The 14,448-nt window shown below is 57.4% G+C and overlaps 1 protein-coding gene and 1 long non-coding RNA gene across 3 annotated transcripts; one reads left to right on the top strand and one right to left on the bottom strand.

Moving 5' to 3' along the window:
• The first annotated feature begins 4,292 nt into the window (after window positions 1-4,292).
• LOC140705556 (uncharacterized) lies at window positions 4,293-5,278 on the top strand. Its single transcript, XR_012084939.2, has 2 exons — window positions 4,293-4,970; window positions 5,052-5,278. It is a non-coding gene; the product is annotated as an uncharacterized LOC140705556 (long non-coding RNA).
• A 2-nt stretch (window positions 5,279-5,280) lies between these two features.
• CNGA4 (cyclic nucleotide gated channel subunit alpha 4) lies at window positions 5,281-13,157 on the bottom strand. 2 transcript variants are annotated; one of them, XM_020791869.3, is made up of 5 exons: window positions 13,019-13,157; window positions 10,532-10,648; window positions 9,727-9,833; window positions 6,930-7,925; window positions 5,281-5,963 (listed from the first exon to the last, which is right to left on the bottom strand). In XM_020791869.3, exons 1-5 carry the CDS (start codon window positions 13,120-13,122, stop codon window positions 5,557-5,559), a joined length of 1,731 nt encoding a protein of 576 aa, XP_020647528.3. In that variant the 5' UTR covers window positions 13,123-13,157; the 3' UTR covers window positions 5,281-5,556. The 2 variants fall into 2 exon arrangements, with proteins under 2 accessions (XP_020647528.3, XP_072849424.2); XM_072993323.2 differs by lacking the exons at window positions 10,532-10,648; window positions 13,019-13,157 and adding an exon at window positions 10,127-10,508.
• Window positions 13,158-14,448: the final 1,291 nt, after the last annotated feature.

Raw genomic sequence — 14,448 nt, 5'->3', positions numbered from 1 at the left:
CACACTTCTCTCCTTCTTCCTCCCCTGGCCTTAAAAACAGCACCCCTCTATCACCAGCAACAGACAGCCCTCCCCCCCACCCCTCCGAAACTTGACCAGCAATTGTGATGTTGGCACCACGCAACAGGGTACGGAAGCCACTGTCAGCCACAGGGGGGCTGGAGGGCCAGATCCTTCCTGTGAAGCAGAACACCCTCAGGCCAGATGTGTGTGTGTGTGTGTGTGAGTGAGTGAGAGAGAGGGAGAGACAGAGAGACAGAGAAACAGAGAGAGAGAGAGAGAGAGACTTGTGAGTGACAAGCCCTGGCAAGCTGTCGGAACGGTTTTTGCTAGCCACCCTTGGGGCTAGGAACTGAGGTGGCCAGCTGGCTGGTCCTTGGTGGGAGGACAGACCAACGTCTCTGCCAGCCCCACGGGGCCTTCAGAGGGGCACCGAAAGGGACCCTGGGTTGCGCCCCCTCCCCTCCCGTCCCCTCCCCTTTTCCTGGGGACAGAAGCTGAGGGCACTCATCTTCGCTTACTCTGATGGTGCCTCACCTCTTCCCCTTTTGGGCTGCACCCTCTTCTCCTGCTTCCAGCTTTGGTTTTAAGGCCCATCTTTAAATTGCCCCCCCCCAAAAAAAACAAAGAGCACGGAGCACCTTGAAGGCATACAAATGTATTCCGGCAGGAGCCATAAATCTGTTCCTATGGTGCCACCAGAGTTTGTTGTTTTCATTAGTACAGACATTAACAGGGCTATAAATAACAATCTCCGTTAGTCATAAGTGGATGCAAAACATTTTTGAACAGTGGAGCCATGGCAAGGCACCCTCTGTGCTGCCACGTATGGGGGCAGTTGGGGGGGGCTCCTTGCGACCCAAAAGTGTGTCCAAGAGGAGGGCCAGCTGCACATCTGGACCCACCCAGGATTTGGAGAAGACAAGGCCACAAGCCGCAACTCCCCCCCCCCCCACACCGCTTGGACTGCCCTGCCTTGGCCACAATGGACACTTCAAGTGCTTGGCCTGCTGATGCTGTTCCCCCCCCCCCGTGCAAGCCCACCTTTGTCACGTCTCCCTGTTTGCCACCTGCTCTGCCACGTCACCTAAACACTGTTCATCGTGGCCAAGAAAGAGCTTCCCAAGCCCACCATCCTGCTAGCTGGAGAAAGCTGGCAGAAAAACAGCAGCCAGGCCTTCCTCAGGCGGCCGCTCCTGAGTCAAGGCCAGTCCCTGGTAAAGGCTCTCTGGCCCAGCTGTGGGGACCTGGGCCTGTCCTTCTGACCTCTTCCGGACCCAGAAAGGCACAATGGGGCATGTGGGCCGGCCGGAAGAGGGAAATCCATGGCTAAACCCTCCCTGCCAGGTGATCATTCAACCTCTACTTGAAAGCAGCATAGAAGTGGAAGGAAGGAAGGAAGGAAGGAAGGAAGGAAGGAAGGAAGGAAGGAAGGAAGGAAGGAAGGAAGGAAGGAAGGAAGGAAGGAAGGAAGGAATGAATGAAGGAAGGAAGGAAGGAGCTGGTGGTGGGTGGAAGGAAGGGACAAGAATCCAAAGAGAGAGAGAGAGAGGGAGGGAGGGAGGGAGGGAGGGAGGGAGAGGGGGTGGGGAGAGAGAGAAATAAAATACATAAATATGTATAAAACCCATCTCAAGGGACTCAGTATTAGCCAACGCTACTTAGGCCATTATCAAATGTAAAACTCTGCCATAATTGTGCTGTATCTGCTGTAATTCCCAGCTATATTTCCTTCCTAACTAGCCAATGCCACTTTACAAGCCCCATTGGAGATTAGAGATATTAATGTGTGTGTGTGTGTGTGTGTGTGTGTGTGTGTGTGTGTACCTGACGGAGTACAATTCTGCTTGCACTCAAGGAGATGCATGTTTCCACCTGGGGAAGAGGAGAGGAGGAAACCGGAATTCCTCCAGGTTCTTAGGTGTTCCTGTACCTCCTGCAACCTGTGCCAGCCTTCCTTCCGCCTTAGATGGTTCTTTTCAGGGGTGCTCTTTTCACTCCCTTCCTTCTTACACCATTTCCGTTCCTCCAAGGAGGAGTCATTCCTGCCTTTGGTCTCTGGAAGTCAAAGGGGCAACCAGGGCTCCCGACATCTCCAGCTTCGTTGGCTAAAAGCAAGACTTCTCCTAACACAAGTGTGTTTCTCTAAATAAATGAAAACTTGTTTTCTTGGCAAGAAGTGCGGGTGTGATTCCTTTACACCAGGGGAATTGTGCTCAGGTCACTATTCCAGGTTTCAAAAAAGGCTGAACCCACAAACTAATGTTGTTCCTTTACTGCTGGGGGCTTGTTCTCTAACATGGGAGGGGGTCCCAACTCCTTTGGCACCCCAGAGGTTTGGGACTACACCCGCCCATCATCTCTGGCCACTGGTCAGGGTCCCCTGAGACTCTTCGTCCACCGTGACTGGAGGGTCAGCCAGCGCTTCCCTCTGCCTTCGCTTCTGGGCACGTTTGATTCCAGGCAGATCAAGACGCCTGCTTTGATCAACCAGACGTGATTCAGAAGCCAAGGATTCTGAAGCTTTTACGTCTTCTCTCTGCCTGCTTTCATCCTGCCTTCTGGCTGAGAGATAAGCCCTCAAGGCAGCCGCCAGCAAAGATTTCAAGACAGAATAATTTATGTCAAAACCCAGAAGAAGACAAGAACAGGGACGAGGGGGACTCGTGCCCCCAAAGAGCAGAACTGCTGTGGACGGGAGGGTGGGCCGATGACCCCCTCTGGCTGGCGTGGAACTGAAAGGGGAAGGCTTCTGGCACTGGGATGCTGGGCACGCCAAGGATGTGCCAGGCATGCCATGGGAGGGCCAGGTGAGAAGGGCTCCCACAGCGGGAGCTGCTCATGGACACTCATTGGAAAGCCCCTTCCCGCCTGGCCTGCCTTCGCCCTCAGGGTGGGGTCACGGGGCCAATGAAGTCCAGACTGCCAGGAGCCCGGGCTGGGAGGATGCGCCTCTCCCCTTCTCCCCTTGCTACCTGTGAGCTCCACATGATGGAAGGGCAGGAAGCCTCCAGGCTAAGCCAGGATGTGGTTTTCCTGGATCCAGGCCACCCCCAACCTTTCCCGGCAGTCTAAAGCTTCCCTGCCCCCAACTGCCAACATGTATACAAGCTGGACCTCAAATATATGGGGGTGGGAGTGGGGTGGGGTGGTGCAGTCACCGCATGAGTTCTCCAGAGATTCCTGAAAAAAATGAGGGATCCAACCGGGGCGAAGGTTGAGAGAGAGAGAGAGAGAGAGAGAGAGATATGGGACCTGGACCTGGCATCGCCTGTTTTCCTTTGCCCAGAGCAACTTTCCTCCCTCCTCCCTCTGCCCTTTGCCCTCTGGGTCATCGCAGCGTCCAGCAGCCCAGGGCCCACGAGGGGCTTCTGTGCTCAGGACGAGACTCCATTCTGTCTTCTGCTGAGTGGATTTTCTGGAACAATGAACTTGGACTCCCCCCCCCCCGTTTCCTGTTGCCATTGCAGGAGTGAGGGGGTGATTGCTCCTGATTCAGGGCCCCAACATCCCTTCTTTGGCCGCCCCGCCCGCCTTTTTAAAGATCCCGCCCCAGGATTGCCTGCCCAAGAGAGTCTGGTCGCTCCTGTGTCCCTCAGGCACCTGCAGCAGCCCTTCCTTTCCCTTCCGGAGAGAGCCAGGTTGCAGGATCTCTTCCGCTTTCAACCTTGGCAGCTATCCCACCCCCTGTTAAAGCACTGATGTTTGACTGCAGGCATTTACACCTGGAAGTTCTGCTTAAGGTAGCCTTAGACCGGGCTGGGGTGGGGGTGGAGACTGGCTCTTTGCACTCTTAAGAAATGTGTGTATTCAAGAATTCACATTGAAATGCAACATTTAGTATTTAGCCTATAAGGTGCCCCTAAGTGGCTTGGGTCCAAGCAATCTCAAGGACCACATTCCCATGTCTGAGCCTGCCTGGCTGTTAAGATCATCAGGAGAGGCCCTTCTCTTGGTCCTGCTGGGGACATAGATGAGGGCCTTCTCTGTCCCTGCATGCAGACTGTGGGACTCCCTCCCATTGGAGGCCAGGGTGGTCCCATCATGGCTGTTCTTCTGCAAAAAGATAAAAGACCTTTCTCTTCAGGCTGGCATTCCTTGAATGAATGACTGGCTGCCTAAGTGGCTTTTTTAAAAAATAAAACGGATGGTTGTGCATCACTGCTTTGAACATCTTCTGGTGTTCCTTTAGTTGAAACCTGGAGCTAGTCTCCGGGATAGCAAGTCCAAGCTTTAATGCCAATAACCTTGACACGCGCGATATTTCAAATGGTTGCTGTTTTATTTAGCTAAATAAAAGGCGTGATGGAAGTCATGCCTCCAAGTGCAGACAAGAACAAACCATGTCATGCAGAGGAAGACCTTGTGGTTACACAAGGGAGGAGAAATGGGTGGTTCGTGACCTATTGGCAGAAGGGATGGGATTACAAAGGAATCAAAACTTTATCTGAGTGGTAATCACAGAAGGGATAGGATTTTACAACAGGGCCTATAGACAGCAATTATGGAAATACATGGTTACATTGTTGTATTGTTCTGACAAGAAAGCAATTTATTATCTTGCAAAAGAGGTTAGAAGGTTGGGTGAAAAGGAGACTTCCAGGGTGAGAAGGAAATAATGTTGTTTGTATAGGAAAAAGGTCTTGTGCAGTGAGACCGCCCAGGTTCCCGAGTTCATTTTGCATAAGATTAGCTCCTGCTAGTCGCCTGGGGGAAGAGAGACAAAACCCAGCTGTGCTGCCTCTGTTGGCTTCTCTCCAGTCTAGAGTGGAAGGCGAGATAACCTGCCCTGGTGAAGGAAACGTGGCCAGCCGTATCCCTTTACAGAGACTCTCGGAGGGAACAAAAAACCATGGACATACATAGACGTGGATCGCTGGCTGTGTTTTATCCTTCCAAACTGCATTCCATGGGATCTGATCAAACGTGTGCTCTTCCTGCACGTTCCATGCAGTGCTCTCGTGTACATGGTCAGTTCACTTTCATTTACCATTTTTCTAGTGTGGCTTTTGTTTGATCCTTTTTAATATTTGTGTACTTGTTGTTTTTAGCTTTAAATACTGTATTTTAGCGTCTTCAGTGTGGAAGGGACGGTTGCTCTCCAATTGGCCTTCTCAGCCACACGAGACGCTGTTCCAAGACCTTCATACAGAGCACGTTACGAGACTGAAGGATGCCTAATGTAAATCTACTGTATTTTAATAGTGTAAGTTACCTTGAGTCCTTTTTAACGAGAAATGCGGGCAAAAAGATTTTAAATAAAAAATAAATACACAAATGTTTTTATGTTTTGTTTTTATTTTTCCCTGGGTATCTTAACACTCTGGAATTGATTGTGCCAGTGTGGTGGCCAGGAGGCAGGAAGGGACCGGGGTACGTAGCCCCACCTGCCCTGTGAAGTGGCTGAGTCCCGGCCAGGAGGGCCTCTTCTCAGAAGGCGAGCCCCCCAACCCTTCCCTCTCAGGGGCTGTGGTGCTCAGGGGCTGTGGGGAGCACAGGAGGCTTCTTTCCACAGCGAGGGAGGTGTGTGTAGGCGCTTGGGGGCAAGGGTCTGGGTTAAGGCTCTGTGGCCGGCTCCCTTCCTCCCGCTTCCTCCACCTCTTCCCCGTCCCCCCAGGCCCGCAACTCCCACTCCAGCCGCTCCAGACGCAAGGCCATCTTGAAAGCGCCGGCCTCCAGCCCCGCCAGGATGCGGGCCAGCTTTGTCTGCAGCGCATCCAGGCCTTCCTCGAGGGCTGCCGTCCGGCGCTCCTCCTCCTGCTGGCGCGCAATTTCCGCCGCCTCAGCGTTCAGGTCCAGCTTGTCCATCTTGAGCAGGATCTCGCGGCCCTTGGCTTCCAGCACGGCTTTGGCGTCAGGGAACTCAGACAGCACCTCCGCCAGGTCCTCCTTGGAGAGGCAGAAGAGGTCCGAGAAGCCGATGCTCTTGATGTTGGCTGTACGCCGGTTCCCGGACTTGTTTCCTGGGATGCGGAGGGAGAAGAGAAGAGGAGGAAGCCTTGGCCAGGGCGGGGGTGGGTGGGTGGGTGAGCGGGGGGTGGGTGGCCAAGTGGGGACTCGAACTCAAGGCCTCCTGAGTCCCAGACCATCACTCTGTCCGCCACACTGCATGGGACGGGTGCAGGTTCTGTGCTGTCCAGTTTGAACCAACTTACAGGGATAGGGATTCCCAGGGTGATCTAGTGGATCGAGTGACCAACCAGGGCTTTGAAGAACAGGGTTTGAATCCTGGCTCAGCCACAGAGACTCACCAGGTTGTATGTGTGGAAGGGATGAAGCCACTCCTTAAATATCTCACTTACCTTGAAAGGCCTCTTGGGGTCACCATAAAGTGGTTATGACTTGACAGCATAAATGAGTGAGAAATTTAAGGAGTGGTTTTACCAGTTTCACTCTCCCAGTCAGTTTCCATGGCCAAGTGGGGATTCAAACCCTGTTCTCCACAGTCCTAGGCTGTCACTCAGCCCACTACTCCGCCACCCTGGGAATCCCCCCTTGCAGTGGAGAACAGACCCGTCTTATTGCCCGTGTGGTGCCTTTACTAATCTCTAACAATGATTTACTGATTACAGATTTTCAACCCACTTCTCTGGGTCTTCAGCAGGTCCTCACAGCATTGTCCATAAATACCAGTGAATGAAAAATTCCTTGTCCTTCAGCAGCTCAGAGGAAGAGGGCCAGGGGGGCTCGACCAGATGGCCCTTGGGGATCCCCTCCTCCCTCCCCCCCCCCGCATTCTGGGATCCTAATAATCTCGGCAGGTGTCTCTTAAAACCACTGCAGGGCCCGGAAGGCTCTCCGGCCAGGTGGCTGAGGGCCCAGAAGGGCATGGGCTCCTCCCCAGGAGGGAGCGGGACCCCCTCTTCAGCAGCTGTCTGAGGAGGGGGCCAGAGGGCAGGGGCAAGACCGTGGCCCTCTCTCCCGCCTACCTTTGATGTTGATGATGCTGATCTCCCCAAAGTACAGGCCTTCCCCCAGGACCGCGTACTGGGTGAGGCCGTCGTCGGCCACCACGGCCAGCTGGCCCTCGCGGATGAAGTACATCTCCCGCCCGATGTCGCCCTTCCGGCAGACAAACTCCCCGGGGCTGTAGACCTGCGGCTGCAGCTTCAGCACCAGCTCCTCCAGCAGGCTCTGCTCGCAGTTCTGGAAGATCTGGACTTTGCGCAGGGCGGGGAGGTGGACGCTGACGGCCACCTGGGCCCGCAGGCGCCCCGGCAGGTGCTGCAGGATCCCCCGCTCGTCGGTCAGCTTCTGGTTCATCTGGAGGTGCTGGTACCAGGCGACCACGCGGCGCTGGAGGCGGCAGTCCACGCGGCGGGTGCGCAGGTAGCCCTTCACCAGGTCCTGGTTGGGGTAGAAGGCGGCGTCCGCCTCGTTCAGGTTGGAGACCACGGAGGTCACGCTGCCCATGATGGTGGCGAAGCCCAGGACGGCCAGCAGGAAGTCCGCCGCCATGAACAGGAACTCCTCCTGGTGCTGGGGCATCGGCGTGTCGCCCACGGTGGTCAGGATCAGTGTGGAGAAGTAGAAGCTGTAGAGGTACTGGCGCCGGAGCCGGCCAAAGCCCGGCGTGCTGACGTTGGGGTACACCCACTCGTCCGCCCCGTAGCCGATGAGCCCCGAGAGGGCAAAGTAGAGGCAGCTGTTCCAGTGGATGGTGACGAAGACGTAAAGCATCAGCTTGGAGATGCGGAAGGCGTAGGGGTGGGCCGTGCGCGTCTCGATCCGGTCGAAGGCCTCAAACAGCCGAGGGGTCCGCAGGAAGCGGTTGGCCCGCACCGCCGGCCGGCCGGTCCCCACCAGCAGGTAGAGCACCTCCGTGGGCAGCAAGGAGGCCAGGTCCCACAGGAAGGGGGCCGAGCGCCGGTAGCGGCGGGAGATCTCTGCCCGGTCCTGGATCAGGATCCCTTGGTCCAGGAATCCTGGGAGTCGGGGCACGTGGGGGGGGGAGGAAGACAGTCCAGATGGGTGATGGGGAAAGGCCTTTGGGAAGGGGGTCTTGGACTCAGAAGGCACGCGCACATGTCCCCAGCAGGCTTTCCCTCCCGCTTGGCCCTTGGGGGAGGGCGGGGGGGATGAGAGCCATCCCAGAGGTGGTTGAGGAATTGGCCCAGCTAGAGGGCTTCTCCTCGCAAGAAGGGTCAGCTGAGCCAGGCGCCCATGGAAAAAGATGCCTCTTGGCCAGGGCCTGCTTCTCTGCAGCACAACAACAGAGCACCTCCTCCCCCCACTCCCACCCCCCACTGCCACCACTCATGGCGAGCCAGACTCTTCCCAGGGCTCAGCCTTCTATCCTTCCGAGGTCAGTAAAATGAGGACCCAACTCGCGGGGGGGGGGGGGGGCAAGGTGTAGCCTGCGTAATTAACTTGTAAACTGCTTGAAGCATTATGGGGTGGTATCTAAGCAGCACGCCTTGCTTTTTTTGCTTTTGCTTTCTGCAGTGAAATGGCAAGGCTGGTCCCCCCCCACACACACACACACACCTAGCTTGGCCTTGTGTGAAATGCAGCCCCTCTTATGAAACGTGGCAAGACATTAGGGGCCAGGGTAGGGGTCTTGGCTGACTTTGTGCTGGCATAGCCCCCGGCCCCCCAACAGGATTTCCTGCAACCCTCTCAGGGGGCCAGGGGGCCCACAATAGCTGCCTGTCGCAACCCCTGCCTCCCTTTGCCACCCCTTTTGAACAGGAGCCACTGAGCCAACCACCTTCCAAAGAGAGGAAGGGGCACACCTCTCTCTCTCTCTCTCTCTCTCTCTCTCTCTTTGTGTGTGTGTGTGTGTGTGTGTGTGTCTGAGACCTACTTCACTGGTTGACTGCAGAGCCCTTGACAGAAGCCCAGGAGCAGCTGAAGGGATGGCAGAAGGGCCAGAATATGGAGCATCCCTCCCTTGCCCAGCCGCCCAGTGTTTGACACACACACACCCTCCCAGTGTTCGACACACACACACACCCTCTGGAGGCAGCGCTTCCTTCCCCATCCGGCCCACCAGGGCACTAAAGCTGGGCAGCTGCTGCCATCCAGTGGGCAGCCCTGAGACCGCCACGTGCCAAAGCAGTCCCAGGCAAATGGTCTCGCCCAGGAATGGACCCTACAGAAACCAGTTCAGAACAATCTTGCATGCTTTCTAATACTAGGTAGCAATGGGACCCGGGGGTGGGGGCACTTTTAGCACCTCAAGGGATTCTCTCCTTTCCTACTAAGCCATTGATAAAAATCCTTCCCCCACCCAGCTTGACCCTCTCCTCTATCTGCTGGTTTGCTTTGTTTTCTTTCTTTGTTAGTCTCTCTCTTTCTCCTTTCCTGACCTCTGAACATGCAGGAAGCATGGAGGCATCTCTCCCACATGTGGAGACTTAATTTTTCCCATTTTTCTACTGACTGTAACTATAAACAGCAACTGTAAGTAAAGATGCTTTTTTCCTTACTGAAAATGCTTCCAGAGTGATTTTTAACACATGAAGTGTTAGTGTGAAAAGGGGTGGGCTAGTGAAACTTAAGCTATTCTTTCAAGCTTTCTATGTGCAGTTGTTGTTTGTATCTGACACTCTGCTAACTATAAAAGGAATTAACCAGTTTCTCCAATAGAAAACAGGATGTGGGTCTGGTTGAGAGGGAGGCCTTTTGCATAAAGCATTCCTTGCTTTTGAATAGGAGGGAAATGACCCTGGGAAGCTGAGGAGGCCAGGAGGTTGGATCTCCAGAGGGGGAGAAACAGCCTACCTGTGTGGAAGTGCACCACCATGTCCAGCAGGTACAGCAGGTCGCAGAGGCAGTCCAGGGCCAGCCACACCCACAGGTACTTCTGCTGCAGCTCCTGAAAGCAGGACCTGAGAGGGAGAGAGGAAAGAGACCTGCCTTCCAAAAGGGTCATCGCCCTTTAAAGGCTCAGCAAGGAGATGAAGGGCACCCTTTGCCGCCGGCCTCTTCACGCAAAGCGCTGGGAGGCTGAACGGCCTCCTCTCCCCTGAGCCTTGCCCTCCTTCGCTCCCAGCCCACAGCCCCCTCCCTGTCCCTCCCCACAGGGTTTTTGCCCTCAAGGTCCTCCTCGGTGGTGGCTCCACTATCCCACCCACCCAGTTCCCAGGAAGGCCCTCCTCCCCCTCCCTGCTCTGCAGCTCACCGAAGAAGGGCAAACAGCTCTTTCATGGCACCTGCCTTTTTGGTGCAGGAAAGAGACAGGCAGGCCCCGCCACCCCCACGCCCTGAACGTGGACGGTGGGATACCACGGCACACCATCCCTGCGCAGGCCACAAAAGCCTCGGCAACTAGGCGGAGTCAGACCCTTGGCCTGCCTGTCTTTTGGGCAGGATCCTCCTCCTCTGGTCCTCCTCCTTCCTCCCTTCTCTCCCCCCCCCTCCAGGCATTCTCAGATAAGCTTAGGCATGCCTAGGGGGGGCGGGGAGGGGAAGACTTTGCTGCTTCCTTGCTCCTGGCCTGCAGTGTTTGGGGGGGGCGTCTCCAGAGCTCCCCTAACCTCCTTGGCTCCCTGCCCCCCCGCCCCCAGGAGCTGATCGGCCCCATCACCTGCAGATAAGGATGATCCAGTTGTACATGATGGGGGCTACCATAACCATGAGCCACCAGTAGTAATAGTCGCCCGATGGGTCCAGGATCAGGCCATTCCGTTGGCCACAGCTAGTGCTGTGGAAAAGAAAGCAGAAGCGCCCTGAGAAGGCATCGCCTAGAAATGACCAGGGACATCAAGTGCCCCCATCCGGGGGGGGGGAGCAGCGGCTGCCCCGGCCCAGAAGCCCTTCTGCTCTGCAGGTTTTCCCTGAACAGAGTTCTGCCCATGGACACGATGCCATGCCTCGCCGCCTGTTTTGTATTCCCCCTTGCCCAGGGTCAACCAAGCGGTGCAGGAGGAAAAGAAAGACACGCGGGGATCAAGTTTGTTTCCGGCCGCTCCAGAGATCGGACCCGAGCCAGAGGCCTCAAATAACAGGAAGGGAGCTTCCACGTACAGCTTCCTCCAGAGGGTCAGACTGGCCGGGCTGCAGAGTGGTCTCACCTGGGAGGTGGTGGACTTGCCTGGGTTGGCGTTTCAAAACCCAGTCTGGGCAGCCGTTTCTCAGGGATGCATTGGCTGTCGGGGGGGGGGAAGGGGGAGGTTGGACTCGATGAATCCCAACCAGCAGTGCAGTGGGGGGAGGATGCTGTTCCGCAAGGGTGCCAGGAATCTGGAAGACGGTGCCCGTGGACCAAAGCCACCCACCTCAAGGAATGAAGGGCAGGGGGCTGGGGGGGGGGGAGAGACACAGGCCAGCATCCCTGAAAGGGAAGAGGAGGCCCCACCAGAGCCCAGCCACTCCCACCTGGGCAGGCCTGGCCAAATCAAGCCTCACAGGTGGCACCTCCCAGTTCACCAGCCAATGCCCACAACCATGCGCCCTACGGGACTCACGCTACCCTCCCTCCCTCAAAGTGAGCAGATGCTGGAGAGAGGCAGAGGTGTGGAGTTGGAAGCTCCTCTCACATTCCACTGGTTGACGCTTACGGCACGTCCTCCGGGCAGAGCACTGGCGGGCGTGGGCATCCAAGGACTGGGCGCCAGGCACCTGCCGTCCTATATTGAGGGGTGCCGACTGGCTGGCCGGCAGCTAAGCTAAGCCTGTCCCAAGGGTGGCTGTCCAGCACCACCGTGCTGCCTTGAGGAATGGCCAGGAGACGTGCAGGCCGCTCATGCAGATCCCGGCTAAGCCAGGGGCGGGCATGAGGGCACCACAGGATAATAATGGCCGTGGCCATGGCGTGCCCCCTCTGGCTAGGTGCCTCCTGCTGGAAAGGAGGACCCGGGCATGCCCTCTTTGTCCCGAAACGCCAGCCCCACCTCTGCCATCCAAGCCCTAAATCTCTCTCCAGCTCGGGGTGGGAGCGTGGCTTCATTCATGCCGGCCGCTGTGGGGGTCAGGCTTGAGAGGGCGTGAGGGCTCAGGTGGAAAATGGGGGAGCTCCATGGCTCCTGGGTGTTTTTCCCACGTGGTGTTGGGTCTTCCCCCCCCCAACTGAATTTTTATCTCAAAACCAACACACACACTTACCCTCCAACAGCTGAGCCTTTCCTAAGCGTCTCCCGGCTTTAAGCCTGGCAGATCCCATTGTCCCCCCCCCCGAAAGGCCAGGCTCTAGAAAGGGCAGAGCTGGAGGGGGGCTGGGGGGGCTCTCCCTTTGACTCTCCTGCAGGACAGATGTTGTGCTGCACATGAATGCCGGGGGGAGGTGCCTCTGGGGGCTGGGACAGGGGGCAGAGGAGGAGGACGCTGGGTGGGGTGTCAACGTGGGCACACAGGACTGCACAGACAGGCCTGGGGTCACCAGGATACACTGGTGGGACGGACACACACACACACACACAAATTTGCCAGGTTCCCTCCTGCCCCCATTGGATGCCTGCCTGACCTTGTCATGTAGAGAAGGTCCTGCCAGAGGCATTTGGGAGAGCCGAGGGAAAGAGAGAGAGAGGGGCCCTTGGCGCCCAGACGTGGCCAAAGGGGCTCTCCCTGTGCCCTCCCTGCTCCGTGGACTGGGGTGTGTGTGTGTGTGTGTGATGCCACGGCTATGGGAAAGGGCCAGGGAGGGTCTGGACCAGGGCCGCCTGAACCAGGGGGGTAAGAGGGACTCTGTGCATCCTTGGGGGGACCTTCTCTACCTGCTGTCCTGTGTGGGGAACCTGCATGGGGCAAGGGGCTGCCATGGGGGGACCCCAAATCCCCCCTGTGCTGCACATATTGCTGGGTGGCCTCTGGGTGGCCGGCCTGCCTCCCCCCCCACACACACACAGACCACCTCTTGGGCAGCCTCTGATCCGTCTCTCCTCTCTCCTCTTGCATCCTGCCCTCTCACCTCCTAGGACATTTCTCTCCCCTTGGCCCATGCCTGATCCATGATCTGTGCCCCCGCCAGCCTGCCTGTGAGGGGGGGGCAAGGGGGGGGTCTGTCCTCTCCACAGCTCTCCTCTCTCCTCCCAGGATCCGACCGCAGGTTCCCCCCCACCCCCAGGTACCCACTCACCGTGGCTTGGGGGCAGCTCCAGGACTGCTTCTTCTTGTTAGGATGAGTTGTGCCTTCCCTTCCTTTTTGGCCCGTGGCCCGAAGGCCCGTGGAAGCCCGTTCATCTTGGATGCCCGCCCACCCCCCCGCTGCCCACAACAGAGCACCGCCAGGCTCCTGCTGCCTGCGACCGGGAGCATCCGCGTAGCAACAGAGCCTCCCCTGGGGGCTTCGCCGCACACCTGAGTCAGGAGGTGCCGCTCTAAAGGGCCCAATCAGGGAGGCAGGGGTGCCGGGGACCGGCTGATGAAGGCCTTGGGGAGGCCTCGGTTAAGGAAGGAGCTGCTGCAAGCAGGGAGCTGAGCTGGGGGGGGCAGGCCCTTGGGCCGCTTTGCAGCTGGCACCTCTTCTGGAATAGCCACAGGTGCCCCCCCACCCCGCCCCGCCCCGCCCTGTGCACATGCCCCCATTCCCCTGGATGACTCTTCTTCACCTTCTTCTTTGGGGCTGGCTATGGCATGCAGCTGGCATCCACACTGGGGGTTGGGGGGAGAGACCCAGCTTCCTGCCTCCCTGGGGAAAGGGGAGGCAGCAAACCCAACATTGGTTTGTATACCGCTCTTCATTAGTGCCAAAACACCACTCTGGGCCTTTTACAAGACATTACGCGGGTCTCCCATGGAGCAAAGGGCAAAGGCTCCCTCCTAGCCAGGGACCCCCCCCCCAAAAAAACATTGCCCTTGGTCCCTTTCACGAGGGGAGCACCTCAGTGGCCCTTGTTGAGCGACGGTGCCCAGGATGCCTGATGGGAGGGTGAGGGCATCAGTGTGGTATCCGGGGTTGGGTGTGCCTGTCACGAGGCGCGCGCCCTCCTTCCCGGGTTCAGGTGGCTGGAAGGATGCCCTCCCCAGGCAGGGGGAGAGGGAGCAGGAAGAGGTCCCGTCAGGGGCCGACTCCCAATCCACAGGTGGCCCACCTGAAAGAGCCTGTGCGCAGGCTGGCTGCGGGGCCTGGATCCTGCGCTGCAGTGCAACCAAGAAAGTCCCTCACCCCCCTGAGGTTCTGAGCAGAGACAGCCTGGTGGCCGGATAGAGGAGGCCTCACCCCCCTCATCCCCCCCCCCTTCAGGCCTTCCCTGGGTGAAGGGAGAGCTGCTGGTCCTTTCAAGTGGAAACAGGTGTGTGTGTGTATGTGGGGAGGGGGGCCCACAGAGGCCTTCCTGGCTCTCCTCCCCACTCAGAGAACCACAGAATCCTGGGGTTGGGAGGGATCTCTGAGGGAATCGAGTTTTAACCCCCCCCCTGCTCCAGGCAGATCAGAGAGGAGATCATTCAGGAGAAAGTGACAGACTTCCTCCTGAATGCCTCCAGTTTTGGAGCGCTCACCTCCTTCTGGAGGGCAAGGATTGCTCTGTCGTACTGCTCTAACAGTTAAGACGTTTTCGCTAGTAT

This window comes from Pogona vitticeps, chromosome 3 (assembly GCF_051106095.1).
Source record: "Pogona vitticeps strain Pit_001003342236 chromosome 3, PviZW2.1, whole genome shotgun sequence".
NCBI classification, from domain to species: Eukaryota; Metazoa; Chordata; class Lepidosauria; order Squamata; family Agamidae; genus Pogona; species Pogona vitticeps.
This window is presented reverse-complemented; position numbering and strand designations above follow the sequence as displayed.

Coding starts and splice junctions, on each gene's coding strand:
- CNGA4 (XM_020791869.3), bottom strand. CDS start 13,122: ATGAACGGGCTTCCACGGGCCTTCGGGCCACGGGCCAAAAAGGAAGGG. Junction 7,926..9,726: donor GGTGGTGCACTTCCACACAG/GTAGGCTGTTTC, acceptor CCCGACTCCCAG/GATTCCTGGACCAAGGGATC. Junction 5,964..6,929: donor CAGCATCATCAACATCAAAG/GTAGGCGGGAGA, acceptor TCCGCATCCCAG/GAAACAAGTCCGGGAACCGG.